The 15,450-nt window shown below is 38.1% G+C and overlaps 1 protein-coding gene across 3 annotated transcripts; it reads right to left on the bottom strand.

The window, feature by feature from the left end:
• Positions 1 to 422: 422 nt before the first annotated feature.
• Positions 423 to 14,725, bottom strand: CCT8 (chaperonin containing TCP1 subunit 8). 3 transcript variants are annotated; one of them, XM_022570924.2, is made up of 15 exons: positions 14,557 to 14,724; positions 12,070 to 12,160; positions 11,261 to 11,340; positions 9,658 to 9,807; positions 9,014 to 9,194; positions 8,840 to 8,901; positions 7,794 to 7,931; positions 6,462 to 6,640; positions 5,674 to 5,740; positions 5,509 to 5,596; positions 5,304 to 5,419; positions 4,464 to 4,535; positions 4,220 to 4,384; positions 3,788 to 3,907; positions 423 to 647 (listed from the first exon to the last, which is right to left on the bottom strand). In XM_022570924.2, the coding sequence occupies exons 1-15, from the start codon at positions 14,614 to 14,616 to the stop codon at positions 570 to 572; spliced, it is 1,647 nt and encodes a 548-aa protein (XP_022426632.1). In that variant the 5' UTR covers positions 14,617 to 14,724; the 3' UTR covers positions 423 to 569. The 3 variants fall into 3 exon arrangements, with proteins under 3 accessions (XP_022426632.1, XP_089766479.1, XP_089766480.1); XM_089910353.1 differs by lacking the exon at positions 14,557 to 14,724 and adding an exon at positions 14,189 to 14,350; XM_089910354.1 differs by lacking the exon at positions 423 to 647 and adding an exon at positions 719 to 1,065 and having other exon boundaries at positions 14,557 to 14,725.
• Positions 14,726 to 15,450: the final 725 nt, after the last annotated feature.

The following is a 15,450-nucleotide window of genomic DNA, read 5'->3' as shown; positions in this document are numbered from 1 at the left end:
CATCATTTAATGTTACTGAAACAAGTCACCTCAGTCTTAGGGATTTTCAGAGCTGTGAAAAAATACTCACATCTAGTCCAGGGACTGACAGACTTCCTATAGGTAGTAAATGTCTTAGGCCTAAGTAAATGTCAAGGCCTAAATGTGTTAGGCCTTGAAGGCCACTTGGTCTCTGTCACAGCTATGCAACTCTGCCATTCCCTTGTAAAAAGCAGCCATAGGCAATATATAAATATACCTGATTATGGCTGTGTTCCAATAAAACTTACGTATAAAAACAGGCAGCAGGCCAGATTTATATTGCCAACAGGCCCCTCATAACTTAGGTGACTTGCCTTAAGTGCCACAGTTCATTTCATTGACAAGGCTGAGACAAAACAGGTCAACCAGATCCAAGAACAGTGGTCCTCAGACAAAGAGGCTTTGACAGTAACATGTTTATTGTATCATCCAGCCGAGAATACAAGATACACAAAACACGTCTTAATTTAGGAGAATATGAAAACATCAGGCAATTCCTAGAGTACTACTACAAACACAGCCTTCACCTACAGTAAAAATCTAGCCATTCAATCATTTTGGTCATCATCCCAGTCTTTCTTCCCACTTGGAGGCTTGGGCCCACCGGCTGGTTTTGCCATGATGATCTACAAAACAAAATCCACAAGAGTATACTTACAAACTCAAGCTCCAGAGTGAAGAGAAAGAATATTTCTCTATTACCCTGCTTCATTATTAGGCAATCATCACCAATGAGCAATCTGTTATTACACTGCATATGAAACACTAGCATATTGTTATTGTCCAGCAGGTGAGTTTTCCACTTTTGTGGACATTAATAGCAACAAAATTCACACACATTAGCGAGGGGCATTCTAAGACATGCACTTCAACAACCCAATGCTCGGAATGTGAAAAATATCTGCATGCATCACTGGCATAAATCAGTCCGTTTGGCACCTGATTTGCTATTTATATATGAGATTCGTCTTGCCAACCATCTTTATCCCAATTTCCTTGTGGTTTAGAAGCTTTAGGTCCACCTGCCAGTTTTGCCATTATAATCTAAAGTGGTTGATACGTAAAATATATATAAAGTTCAACAATGACATTTTCTAGTACCTGTAAGTGAGAGCCATTCAAATACAGGAAATGTGTGTTCATAAACGAAAAAATCCAAGCACCTAGTTGCCTGGAAACATGCTAGAAGCCTCATTTATCTAGAATGCACTAATCCAGCATTTTCCAAGTATAATCATATAGCATTTTTAAAGGATTCATGTTTGGGCAAAAAAAAAAAAAAAAGGTGTTGGGGGTGCGTGGTAGCTTTGGGCTCAAATAAATATGGGAGAAGTTAAAGTCAGTTGGCTTTCCCCACAGTAGAACTGTAAAACTCTGATATACATTCTAAATCTCAAAATTGGATACAGTATTCACTGCTTCCCAAATTTATAATTAAGAGATCTTTCTGTATAACATCAAGGGGTTTGGCTTGAGTCTCATGCAACACAAACCATAAAATATCTTCTCTACCACCTTCAATAGATTTCCCACCCCTTTTCAGAAGCTGCTTTCATAAAGAAACCTAACTTGAAATTCTTGGAGGAACATTTTACCAAATGAGGATAAATTCAGATTGAATTAAAGGCAGTAAGTATAATTTTAGAACCCAAGTATAGTTTAAGAAAAAAGTACCTAAAAACAGTTCTCAAACTTTAGAGGGCATCACAATCACCTGAAAGGCTTATTTAAAACAGACTGATGGGCCTCTTTCCAGAGTTTCACTCAGTGGGTCTGGGAATTTGTATTTTTATTAAGTTCTTCAGTGATGTTGATGCTATTGACTAGGAGGCAATTTGAGAACTAGTGAAATAAACACTTGAACTTAATCCAGCCCTACTACATTTTCCAATGCTTAAAACTTGATTTACAAGTCCTTTTCCAGAATATGTACTATGCAAAATAGGTACAACTATATTGAAGAGTGTTCATTAGACAGTTGGATGGGTTCTTCAGATACATATTTCATGTAGAGTGCTAAGGGCACATAACAATGAACATCCTCCCCTAGGGTAAAACAAAACACAGCCTTCCCAGTTTAAAACCGAAATTCAGAAGTACCTGTGTGAGCAAGGCACTTACTTGTGTTATTAACATTACTGTCTTGCTTGGACACTGACATTCAAAAAGTTCCTTAGGAACTTCTACTATTAGAATTTCTGCTTACCTCATGCTTCAGTCTACTTAGCTTCTCCTGTCCCCTTATACTTTTGGTCCTCCTTTTTATTCTTAGCCACATGTTAACTTATAGAACAAACATTTCCTTAAGGCATTTAAACATTATCTTTGTTTAAAAACTCCAAAAACATATTCTTCCACTAAAAACTATTTGAGGCACTGATATAAAAATACACTATTAATAAATCCAGTACACAGCTATCCAGTCTCTGATTATTTTCAATGTGTTGAAACTGGATCTCCAGGTTCCATTTTTGGTCATCTTACCTAAGAAAAAGTTCTTCCTTTACCGAAGTGAAATTTGTTTTGCTGTAATTACAACCAACCGATCTGAGAATCAGTCTAATTTCCTTTCCATTTCTACCTAAAACTTGCTTCTCCCACGACTAATTTGGCATGATTTTCATTTAATGGATTTATACTGTGACCCTAGCAATTAAAAATTTCTACTCAGTATTTTAAAATTATTCATTGGTTAATAATCACTTCTAGAATTTTGTAGGAAAATACATTTCATTAAGTTTAGAAAACACCTTTTTGAAAAACTATGAATTCTGGTTTATCTGTGAATCCAAAGTAGTCTTCACCACTTTTCTTCTCTGCCATAATTCCTCAAAAATATTGGCAGAAATACAATGATTTTTTACACCTTAAGATCTTAGTACCCCAAGACATAATCTGTCACAGAAGAAAAATATTTAAATGCCAGGTCCTATCATCTCCACACTTCCTTGAAGGTGGTACAGTAGTTCCCCCTTAGATGCCTTCCAAGAATCCCAGTGGATGCCTGAAACTGAGCATAGTAATGAACCCTGTATCTGTGCTTTTTCCCATACATACATACCTATGATAAAATATATAAATTAGGCACAATAAGAGAATATCTGATTGGTAGCATCACTACTCTTGCACTTTGGGACCAGTAAGTAAAATATGTTGACCTGATAATCGAAGTGGCTAACAGACAGTGCACACAGCATGGATATGCTGGACGAAGAGATGATTCACGTCCTGGACCAGGACAGTGTGAGATTTCATCACACAGTATACTTATAATGGCACACAATTTAAAATTTATGAATTACTTATTTCTAGGATTTTCTTTCTTATATTCTAGGATTGCAGGTGACTTGTGGGTAAACTGAAACCACAGAAAGTAAAACTGCATATAAGGGAGGGAATACTGTAGTCTGCAATATCCGCCTCAGATCTTTATGGCCCTTCCATATTCCATATTAAACTTCCTCTCTAGATTATGTGTACAAAGGGGTTCTTAGTCTAAAAAGTCTTGAAAACTATGAATCTATATCAGATTTTACCCACTCCAGTTCCCAAATGGCAAAGGATTCTTTCACTGGCAAAATCTTCATTTTAAATTAGCTGAAATACATTCAAAACAATTTAAAACTGTAATAGAATTAAAACAATTTTTGAGGGGGGGTACTTTGAATAGAATGAGAACTGTGCTATGTTCTAGTTCCATGAAAATATACTTCCAACTATATAAAAATTAGTATTTTTAAAGATCAAAATTTCACTTCTCACTCACCTGATCCACTCTAAGTACAGTGACAGCAGCATTAGTAGCCAGTTTGATAGCCCAGTATTTTCCCAGGTAAGTATCTAGAACACCAGCTTCCAACATGTCCTTTACAGCAGGAACTTCAGCCTGTCAACACAAAACTATTTTTATTCTTTCACTTTAAATGTTTATGTGAAAATATTTGTACTCAATAGAAACATGGCTACTTAAATAAAACTAGAATAAGTAGCTAGGAAAAAGTACTACCTCATCTACACTATAAAACAAATTTTAACAAAATACTAAATTCTCTATCAGATAAACTATGAAAAAGCTAACTTATGAAAATCATTTGTTCACAAATCAGAACATTTTCTGATTTTCCTTTTAAACTTAATACGTCTTTTTAGGTTGCGCATTCACAAAATAAAACAAGTTCATAGTGTTTTTTTCAAATACCTCAATATCTAATCCAACATTTTTATTTCCTTCTTGATGTACTGCATAAAGTTTAGAGATTACTTCATTGGCCTTAACTCCAGAGTTTTCCGCCAGTGCCCGGGGAATAGCTTCAAATGCCTCAGCAAACTTCTTAATGGCATACTGTTCAAGTCCAGGACATGTCTAAAACAAAAATGTGCTTATTACTCAATTTATTCAAACGACGACAAGAAAGTCAGTTTGTACACAGAAAGCCATATACCTCTCCATACGATGTGATCTGTTTGGCTAACTCAATTTCTGTTGCTCCACCTCCGGGTACAAGACGTTTATCCTATAATACGTAGTTTAAAAAAAAAAAAAAAAAAAAGTCACCAAGAAGCAATTTCCAGTTTTCTAAATCTTTTCAGATTCCAGTACTCCACCAGACTAGAGGTTTTAATCAGATTCAATTACAAGTTTTATAAAATTCAAATTCCAATTATGAATGTCATAAAAATAGCGTGATTTGAACAAATTACCTTACTGCACCATAGTGTCTGGTATACGAAAAAGGACCAAAGTTAAGAATGGGAACATCACTATGTGGTTATCTGTATTTCCAAATATAGCACTAAGAATAGTGCTGAAGCAACTGAAGGTATATTATAATTGAAAACCACCATAAACCATCTCTTTAAAACAGTTATATACATAAAGAAAAAGCTTTGGGCTTCGCTGGTGGCGCAGTGGTTGAGTCTGCCTGCCGATGCAGGGGATGCGGGTTCATGCCCCAGTCCGAGAGGATCCTGCATTCCGCGGAGCAGCTGGGCCTGTGGGCCGTGGCCGCTGGGCCTGCGCGTCTGGAGCCTGTGCTCTGCGGCAGGAGAGGCCACAACAGTGAGAGGCCCGTGTACCGCCAAAAAAAAAAAAAAAAAGCCTTGATTTGCTATTTACTCCTTTTCATTTCATTTTAGAAAATTCATCAGCAACAAATACTTAAGTGGAGTCTTAAGGAGGAAGATGCTTTGCTTTACACAAGCCATTCAAGTTCTCAGAATGTCTGCCAACTGTGTTTTTGAGGACTTACAAATACTAAATTAAGATGAATGCTGATACTGACCCTTGTGAGAACTTTGAAAGTATTAACACCATCATCTACTGCCCTCTCTATATCATCCATCAGATTGTCTGTAGAGCCTCGAAGCACTATGGTAGAAATGGCACCATCTTCCTTTTCTGTCAATAAATTAAATATATTTGGGGATTAGTAAAAGGAAATGAACTCCCCACACTTCACATACATATAGTTTACCACTACTGCTTACCATGCTTAAAAACCACCACCTGCGTATCTCCAACCTCTGAGAGGTAAACACTGTCACAATGTCCCATTTCTTCAAGGACAGGAGGAGTCTGCGAAAAAACGACTCTTGTAATAAAAATAATTCAAATAGGTTCAACTCTCTTTTAATATTGTCCAAAATACATACCAATCTAGGAAGAGCTGTAGCACCAACTGTTTTACATAATCTTCTGAGATCCCATTTTGAGTTCAGCCTTTAAAAAACAAAACAAAGACCTTAACAGAAGTTTTAATTCCATGAGATACCATAGTAAAACACAAGAGATTAAACAGGAAACTGTACATTGGGCCTCAGGTCACCTTCTTTTGACCCTGAAGGTTCAAGCTCAGAATGGGTCTGGACTGCACTGTGCAATCCAGTCACAGGTGTTTAGGGCATTATTCTAGAACTGGGAGAGTTCCAGTCTCCTTAGGATGTCAAGGGTTCATAGTTCTGAAATACTAAGGAAGCCCTGGTACACAGAAAACTTTTGCTTTACTTTGGGCAACTGCATGTTCTGTGAGGAGAAGAGTGATTTACTCTGCACGTTATATTAGGTGCTCAGAGAGGTGGGAACGGGTGGGTGAACTGTCTAGTGTAAGCCACAAACGTGTTCATGAATTTAAAGCTATGTTCCTGACCCCACGCTCCAGCTGGCAGTGTGTACCAGGTCTGTGTCTGGTCTCTTAAGCTCCTCCCTCTCCCTCTTCAATTAACATCTGCTAACTGGTCCTTCAGCTCTCAGCCTAAAGGTAAGTTTTCTCAGAGGTGCTTCCTGTTCCCCTAGATCAAGTTAAGTCCTCTTGCCATGCAATCTAACACCTCATACTTTCCCCCTTTTAACAGTCTTCATGTTGTGTTGAATTTATCTGCTTGGTGTTTCACCACTCAAAGCCATTTACAATCCAGGTTAATAGAATGCAGTCCTCTCTTACCTCACCAACATGATATTGTATTTGTTTGCATAATGAAGAGCCATGTCTGCCACTTTACCACCTGTTACGACGACATTTGCACCACTACCAGCAATAGCTCTGACTTGCATATCCATGAGGTTTTCTTCTCCCTTACTAAAATTCATCAATTCTTCAGCAGTCTTTATCAATACCGTTCCCTAGCAAAAGAAGTGAGGATTTTCTTTAAAACCATTTCACCACGTTGCTGTTCAAAGTCACAGAAAAACACTTTATTGAAGAAATAATTTAAAGCTTTGGGAGAAAAATATGAAGATAAACACAAACATGAAGCAGAATACAAAATTTGTATGAAATTAACAGAAATTCAGCTTGTTCCTAGACCAATGCCCCTGCCCCCAACACTGATGCATTTGCTCTTTGACAGGCACTTTGATGGAAAAATTGGAGAAATACACTGTACTTTTAGATGTTAGACAGGTATCCTGACATCTGTCTTCTGATGAATGTCAACCAAAAGAACGTTGTGGTTCTCAAACTTTTTCTAAAACGTGGACTAAGTGACCAGCCCCACCCCACCCCTGCAAAACTTCAAAAACCGTCCACAACTCAGATTTCAAGAATTCTAGGGATGCAATCAACAGTGACCTATAAACATATACTTCAAACTTCTTAACATGTATTTTTAAAAACAAACTTCAGGGACTTCCCTGGTGGCGTAAGGGTTAAGAATCCGCCTGCCAATGCAGGGGACACGGGTTCCAGCCCTGGTCCGGGAAGATCCCACATGCCAAGGAGCAACTAAGCCTGTGAACCACAACTACTGAGCCTGCGCCCTAGAGCCCGGGAGCTGCAACTACTGAGCCCACGCGCCTAGAGCCCATGCTCCGCAACGAGGGAAGCCACCGCAATGAGAGGCCTGCGCACCACAACGAAGAGAAGCCCCCGCTTGCCGCAAGTAGAGAAAGCCCGCACGCAGCAATGAAGACCCAACACAGCCAAAAATAAAAATAAATTTGTTATTAAAAAAATTTTAATGAACAGCACACACTCATTTTCTTCACTGAACATTTAACCTGCTGAATTGTGTAAGTTCTACTAGAAGTCAAGAGCTGTTTATTAGAATATAAACAATACTGTCACCATCTAATGTTCCAAGTTTTGTACTTAGTATTTGAATTAGATATTCAAATATAAGTCTGGTTAAAAAATAAACATGACCCGGCAATTTTCAATAATTATGCAGTATTCACTGGATTAAGAGGAAACTCTACCTCAAAATTTTAGAATCATTAAAACTATCTGAAAGGATAACTGCAAATTTTTACCTTTAAGGTTCTGAAATCTACATACCTTAGTTTCTGTTATCATTCCATCAAAAGGACAAGAGTACACTGCTATTTTTGCATCTTTGACAGATGTTACATCACCTTCAGTTTCCTTCTTAAAAACCATGCCATGCAATACTGAAGAGGAATGGACACCAGAGCCCTAAGGAGTTGGATATCAAAATCACCAGTGATTTCATGAAAATAGCATCAGGGCTAATTTGTTGATTCTGCATGCACCAAAAATATTCATTTCTAAATAATATAATATACAAAGGCAGTGACTCCTGGGGATGAGTAGGGTGGTGGACATAAAGCATACCAGTCTGCTCAATGCAGGAATCACTGTGGCAACGAGCCACTGTTATGGACGGGGGTCCTTCAGTGTACTGGGAAGAATCAAAGAACAACTGCTCTAAGCCATTCACTCACTCTGTACCAATGTACCAGGCAGAATAGGGATCAAAGCCAAGTTTCTGATTTCACAAGCTTACCATGTAATGGCGAAGGGGAAGGCAGTGCATGGATAAAGTCAGAAAACACCCAGCACGTATATTAATACACACACATTTACAGCTAACACATGTACTAATGTAAGCTAAACTCAGCTACATTAACAATCACATGTGTAAAATCACTACAGTTATAGGTTTTACTGCATCAAGCACAATATTTTTATCAAATACATACTCTTTAAATATTAAAAGTATGAATTTTATTATTATAGAGCAACAGAAAAACTTGAACCTCATTCAAAATTGCCTTCTAAGCTCATTTTTATAAGTCAGCATATATCAAGATTGCAAATAATTAATATTTTGTTTATGCACTATTCTCAACCTTCCAGCTATCATGGAAAAATGATGACTTAAGAAGATAATATGTTGATATCCTTTTAAATTTAACAAGTGGTAGTATTACAATCTAGCAATATCCAAATGCTACAACAAAGGCAGGAAGTCCTAAGTGCCTAAAACCCACAAGATAAAATTTAGATTAACAGAAATTTTTTTTTTTTGCAAAAAAAAATCTGATCTATCTAGATAACATTAATGCATTTTCTAAACTTACCAGAATCTTACAAACTCTGATGTTATCAACATTGAAGTGGCCAGAGTCAGGAAAAATAGATACTGTTAAGAAAACGAGACATATCAAAAGATATACTGGGACAACAGAGAAAATACCTTAATCACATTAAGACATTTTAATTTTGGATCTTTTCATTTACTGATATTTACTCACCACATGCCTGACCAATAAGTTTGGCCAGAAATGCTTCATTACCATATTGTTTACTCATTATGGAGGTATGAAGTAGAGATGACACTTCATCAACATCCCGAAGATTTTTTGCAGAACAACACACCAAGTCAGGAAGAATCTCATGGGCTTTTTTGCAGGCTATTTCATAACCTTCTATGACCTTAAATGTAAAAAGCAAAAATGTTTCTTCAAAAGATGTAATTTTGACATGACTTAAGGTAGCTTATTTTGGTAACCCAATGAATACCAATCTTTATTTTCAATAGAAAAAAACAAAGCACACTTCCAGAATAACATTCACGGCACGCCTACTATTTAAGGGTGCAGGCTTTGGTGAGAGCCCAAATTTGAATCCTAACTGCCATTACTAGCTACTTGCGCAAGGTTTTTCTAACTTAAGGCTCACTTTCCTTATCTGAAACAAAACAGGATTACTTCTAATAGGCCCCACTCATAGGGTTCTTGTAAGGATAGAGTGAGATACTGCATGTGAAGCATATGTACTACAATGCCTGGCACAGAGAAAACTGCTCAAAATCAGCTACTACTAATGACTTTTATTTAGTAGGTATATATACATAAGCAAATATGAAACAGAGGTAGATTATAAAATGAACACTCACCTCTGAAACTGACAGGCCGAGTCTCAGAAGCTCTTCAGCTAATTCTAGGAGAGCTCCAGCAAAAACCAGAACAAAGTTTGTGCCATCTCCAACCTCTTGCTCTTGCATGTGAGAGGCCATTACAATCATTTTTGCAGCAGGATGCTGTACCTGACAGAAGGGGTTTGAATTTGAATATCAAGCTAAATAAAACATTTGATCCTTAAAGCAAAATAAAATTGTTCATTTCCATTTCTTCTTAAATTAATAGACTCCAATCTCCCTATGGGTGATACCTGTCAGACAGACAGGTAACTGTCTGACAAGTAACAGTTACCTGTCAGACAGGTAACTCATGTGATCACACTGCTACACACTACTTATAGTGTAGTCACAAGAAGACAATCCAAGTCCACCTAGGCCTATGAACACGAATGCATCACCATAAATGAAAATAACTTCATGGGCACTTTCTTTTAATGGTCAGTCACCCAGTAGGTACACCTGCATACATAAGGTTCATAACTTTATTATATATTCAATAAATTAAAAAACAAAGTAATTCCAACCACTAAACCTAAGGCACTTTTAAAAAAGCCTTCAGAAGTGCTAAAATAGATGTCATTTAACTTCATCACAAGTCTCAATTTTTATGTATTCTTTTTGTAAGGGGTTATCAATTATGGTTTAAAAGGAGGGGAATATGAAACATTTCTTAAAAACAGCATATCAAAATTTTAAGTGATCGTTTCTTAGGATTTAGATGCTTTTTAAGAAATAATCAGAGTAACAGCTGATAGCACTGAGAAAACTAAAAAGCTGACACTATAGTTTATTATGAGGACAGTATCCCCATCACACTTGAACAACTCCTGAGAACATCACAGAGTACAACATTCACATTCACAATAAGTCCCTCTATAAATATCTTGTGGAATTAAATTTGTTTTGTTCAATATTATTACTTCAAGACTATACTGTTATTTAAGAAGTTGAAGAAATGTTAACTTATCTATGGAGTTCTGTCTAAAAGCATTAAGCTCTGGTGCTTTAAGAGCTAAGTTCAAGAAAATTCCCTGAGATTGAACATATGCTTCAATCAGCAGCTGGCTGAGGAATGGTGCTCTATGGGTTCAGGTGCCAGGCTGTCCTCATACCTCAGCTGGCAGTATCTATTCTACAGATTCTATAACAGCAAAACTGCAGGTGAACAAAGCAAAATTCCACACACTGTTTCATCTTCACAAAGACAATTAAAAATAAAAACACACCACTATTTTCAAGTATCAGATGTTTCTACATTATGGAATAATTCACTTCAGTGTTACACTCTACAGAACAAGACAACATATTCAATTTGATATGATTATGAGCAAATATATTTTTTATCACAACCAATCATTCCATAAATTAATAATTTAGGAGATTTAAAATTTGAGTTGCTAAGATGTTAAACATAAAGAGGACTCTTTATAATTAGGAAAATCTGTATAATGAATTTTCAAGTTGGGAATAAAAAAATCCCTTATTATCCAATTTGAAATAAAGGTTCTTTTATGTTAAAATATACTGAATTTTTGATGTCACCAAAACATTTCTTGGCTTTTTTACAGAAATAACTTACTTCTAGCTCTCTTAAAACAGTTGCTGCATCATTTGTCACAAACAACTTCTCCAGGTGGTTGATAATCATTTTGTTCATTCCTCAAAAATAACAATTAGAAAAAGAAATCCATTATTACTCAAACCCTTCTCCAAATACTGGGAAAATCTAGTCAAGAAATATAAATTTATATCCATTCCTAAAAATAACTTTGTAAGAACTCAAAACATTGCCTATTCTTTAAGGTTATCTCATAGCCCTATGGCTTTGCCTGACTGCACATCTGTACTCTTTCCTTTTTAATCTCCGATAATGTTTATTAGCGAGGATGCCAATTTTGTCATATTTTTGTTCAATCAACACAGCATATTAACATGTACAAAGACTAAAATAATCTATTTAAAAGTACACTTATTTTTTTGCTTATTCCATAAATCTGTATCAATTAATTCAGTCGATGGTAGGAGACAAGAGAGAATTTTTCTCCCTTAAATTATAATGTCACTCTATGTAAAAGATCTGTTCCACATCTACAACCGTGAACACTAGGTACTGCCTCAATGGTGAAAGCACTATAACTTTTCTATCCTCTCAATAGGACAAAACGTAACATTTGGATTCCAACTTTTCTAAAAAGATCTGAATTGCTGACTAAAGATTAGAAACACTGTACTGGTGTCACTGAGCTATGAAATAAATTTCAATGCCATACTATATTATGGCGAAAACTCTCAATTTACATATAATATCCTCAGAACAAGTTTGAAAGAGCTAGTACACAAAATTCTATTACAGTACTGTATCTTTTAAAACATGAATTTAGAAATTACCATTTGGTCCATATGCTGTACGAGTTGTCTGGGCAAGCTCCTTGCAAGCCTGTATGTTCCTGTACACAGCCTCTTCTAACCCTGAAAAATGCTGTCAAAAAAAACTTCTGATTAGGCAGGACAGTGAATCTCAATAATTTCTTCATCTGTAAAATGGGGTAATATAATAGTACCTGTTTCAAAGGATTGTTAAAACTATCAAGCAAGATTTATATATGTAAAGTATGATGCTTGGTATTCACAAATGATCCACAGATTTGTCCACTAGTTGAATGAATAAAGCAAGACATTTTTAGGGACCACAGGTACCTACTTACACATCAAAACATAAAACCTATAATTTTTAAAAAATGTAGTGAAAAGTGCAGGGAAGAGTGCTAAGATTGAGTAGAGAAAGCAAATGAGCTCTTGCAGATAAAAATACCTTTTCAGAGTTTATCAGTACTTTCTAGAAGTTGAAATGTGGTCATGAATATTTACTGTGTTAAAACCTGAGCATTGTAAAACCAGCAGTTCTATGTTCACTGGGAATTAACATATCTGCCTCATAAATTTTTAGGAACCAAAGATACAGATTTTGAATGCTCATTTGAACTGCAATATAATTCCAACATGTACACATTGAAAACTGCTGAATTGGTCACAGTACTAAAATTCTCAAGTTTTACACCGGACTTCTTTTAGACTTGGAATTTACCTGTGGTCTCAGATAAATTTCAAGAGCCTACTGTTCATGTGAACATTTTTCTAGAGATGCTTTGCCCAAGAGAGTAGCCACTTGCCACAAGTGGCTATTTAAATTTTAAGTAATTAATTAAAAATTCAGTCCCTCAATTGCACTAGGCACAACTCAAGTGCCCAGTAGCTACTTGTGACTAGTGGGTACCATACTGGACAGTCCTGATATAGAACACTTCCATCACAGCAGACAGACAATACTGTTCTAAAGATCTCCTGCCTTACATTCTTGTTTTTCCCCCATCCCCATTCTCTGAGGAACAGTCATCTCTGATCATAAATTAGATCCTGTCAAACCCTTTAATGACTTCCCATCACTTAGGGAAAAATGTAAAGCCCCTGTCAGGGATAAATGTGTAGGCACATTCTAACCCTTACCTACAACTCTTCTCAATTCATCTCTTACCGTTCCGTTGGTAAGCTTCAGCCCTATCACCTTTCTTGTTTTCTTTTAGCAGGTGACACTCATTCCATCCTCAGGGTCTTTGTACTCACTGGTCCCTCAGCCTGGAACACTTCTGCCTTTAATCTTGGCCACTAAGCACAGAGCTGAGAGTTCTTTCCTGAACATCTTAATTGTTCTATCTACCCCAACCCTTCCTTTTTAATTTTTTTTTTAGAGGCAGACTTTATTTCCTTTATCATTATTTGAAATTATCCTTTTTGTTCATTTGGCCATTTATTATTTCTGCCTCAGAAAAATAAAAACCATGGACGTTCTTCAGCCTTTTAAAAAAGTGAGCAATGTCATTTTCAGCGAAGCTCTTTCACCAATATTTACATTAAACCTTGATATTTACTATATTCACAACATCCCAAAAGTGCATCATGCCAACAAGAACCTAGTTCCCTAAACCTGTTACCATAAATGGAACCACACTATCTACATACCTTTAACTAAGAACAGAAAATATAGGGGACAAATAAAGGAACACTACCAATTTGAACACAAGAGACACATTTATCAGTAGTGCTTTAAGATATTTTTTAAAAACTAAGCTTCTGAAATTACGTCCAAGATCTCGCCGTAAAACAAAGCAGTTTTATTTAGGCTAGGGTGTCACTTACCTTGTGGGTTACAACTGTGATCGTTACAACCCTTTTCGTCCAAACTGCTCAATTTAATAATGAGAAAAGCAAGACCCAGAGGGATAAGTTTTACATCAAGCTAGCTAACCTAAGTTGCGACCAGAATCCATTCGCATTGTAACCACTGTTTATCCTACTATAACACACTGCTTCTGCGAACTAAATGGGGAGCCTGCTGTTTCTCATTTAGAAAAAAGTTGCCAAGACAGGCCTTTGTCCCTCTCTTAACCGCACCACCCACTCCCCGAACTGTAGTAATCGGCTTCGCAGTTCCCAAAGCAATTTCACCTACGTTGTTTCACCTGTGTCGCCTTCTAAAGGAGAGACTCATCACCCCCGTTTTACGGATGGAGGGAAAATGCAGGAGCGGCCTTACATCTGTCCGACAACCAAGTACAGAACGCGGTGTCTGCGGCCTCGTCCCCCACTCGCCGTCTCTGCCCGCTCGACACTCCCCGGCGTCCGTAAAGAACCAAAATGCCCGCGGGCCTCCGCGGCAGAGCCCTCCCGAGAACACCTCCCTTTCTGGAATCTTCTCTCCCTCCGACCGCTGTGTCGGGCTAGCACGCCCGGCTCGTTAGTACGCCCTTCTCCTTCGCTGCGGCCGCCGCTGCCCTACGCCGACTCTCCCACCTCACTCCTCCTTCCTCCTTTCCTTACCTTCGCTCCCTCCTTGAGCATCTGGGCAAAGCCCGGGGCCTTGGGGACGTGGAGAGCCATGGCCACTACGCAGGGAGCAGTTCACGCGCCCGCTCAGACTACCCCGGAGGAAGCGAGGAGCGCGCACAGCCTCCTGGGAACGCAGCGTGCGGCGGCTTCACGCTCCTCCTCTCTCTCCAGCCGGGTCCGCCCCTTCCCCCAAGCGCCTGGTCTGAAGCCTCGCGAGAAGGAGCACTTTGCGCAGTCAGAACTGACTTGACGATCCTCGATCTGGTCGATCGATCGGGCGGGTCGCGGAGCGCGCCATCTGTCTTCCGGCCGACGCACGCGCAGCCAGCCGGGCCGTTGTGGCACGCTGGCGATTTTTCACTTTGACTAGGCTCGGTGCTCTGGACGTTTGAATTCTGCTGGTTCTGACCTGGAAGCCACACCTTCCAAGATTACCTTACTTGTAATCTTGCAGACCCTCGCATAACATCGGGGCAGGTGTGCGCCGCCCCCCCCTTTTTTTTAACCAAGGCAGGGCACCTACCTTCATCCCCAAAATCTATTCGTTGAGCGTGTGCTCTGACTTGGGTGCTGTAGCAGCTCTGGGGACTTGAAGGTGATAATTAAAATCTGTAAGGATAACTGTATACTGAGTACTCCTATGTGCCAGGCTCTGTTACTTGTTTTATGTGCGGTATCTTAGCTAATGGTCAATCTTACGAGTTAATTCTTATTATTTACATTTGGTAGAAGGGGAATTTGCAATTTACAAACGGTAATTTGTACAAGATCACAGCGCTAGTAATGTTAAAGCTGGGATTCCTACCCAGATCAGATTGACTGCAAAATGCACGTTGTTAACCAACTACCTTCCTCTTTCCTGCTTTTTCTTGGAAATATAACTCC

The sequence above is a fragment of the Delphinapterus leucas genome, chromosome 4 (genome assembly GCF_059928025.1).
Source record: "Delphinapterus leucas isolate spDelLeu-1000000601 "Yukka" chromosome 4, BTC_Dleu_Yukka2, whole genome shotgun sequence".
Classification (NCBI taxonomy): Eukaryota; Metazoa; Chordata; class Mammalia; order Artiodactyla; family Monodontidae; genus Delphinapterus; species Delphinapterus leucas.
Note: the sequence above shows the minus strand (reverse complement) of the source record. Positions and strands in the feature narration are given on the sequence as shown.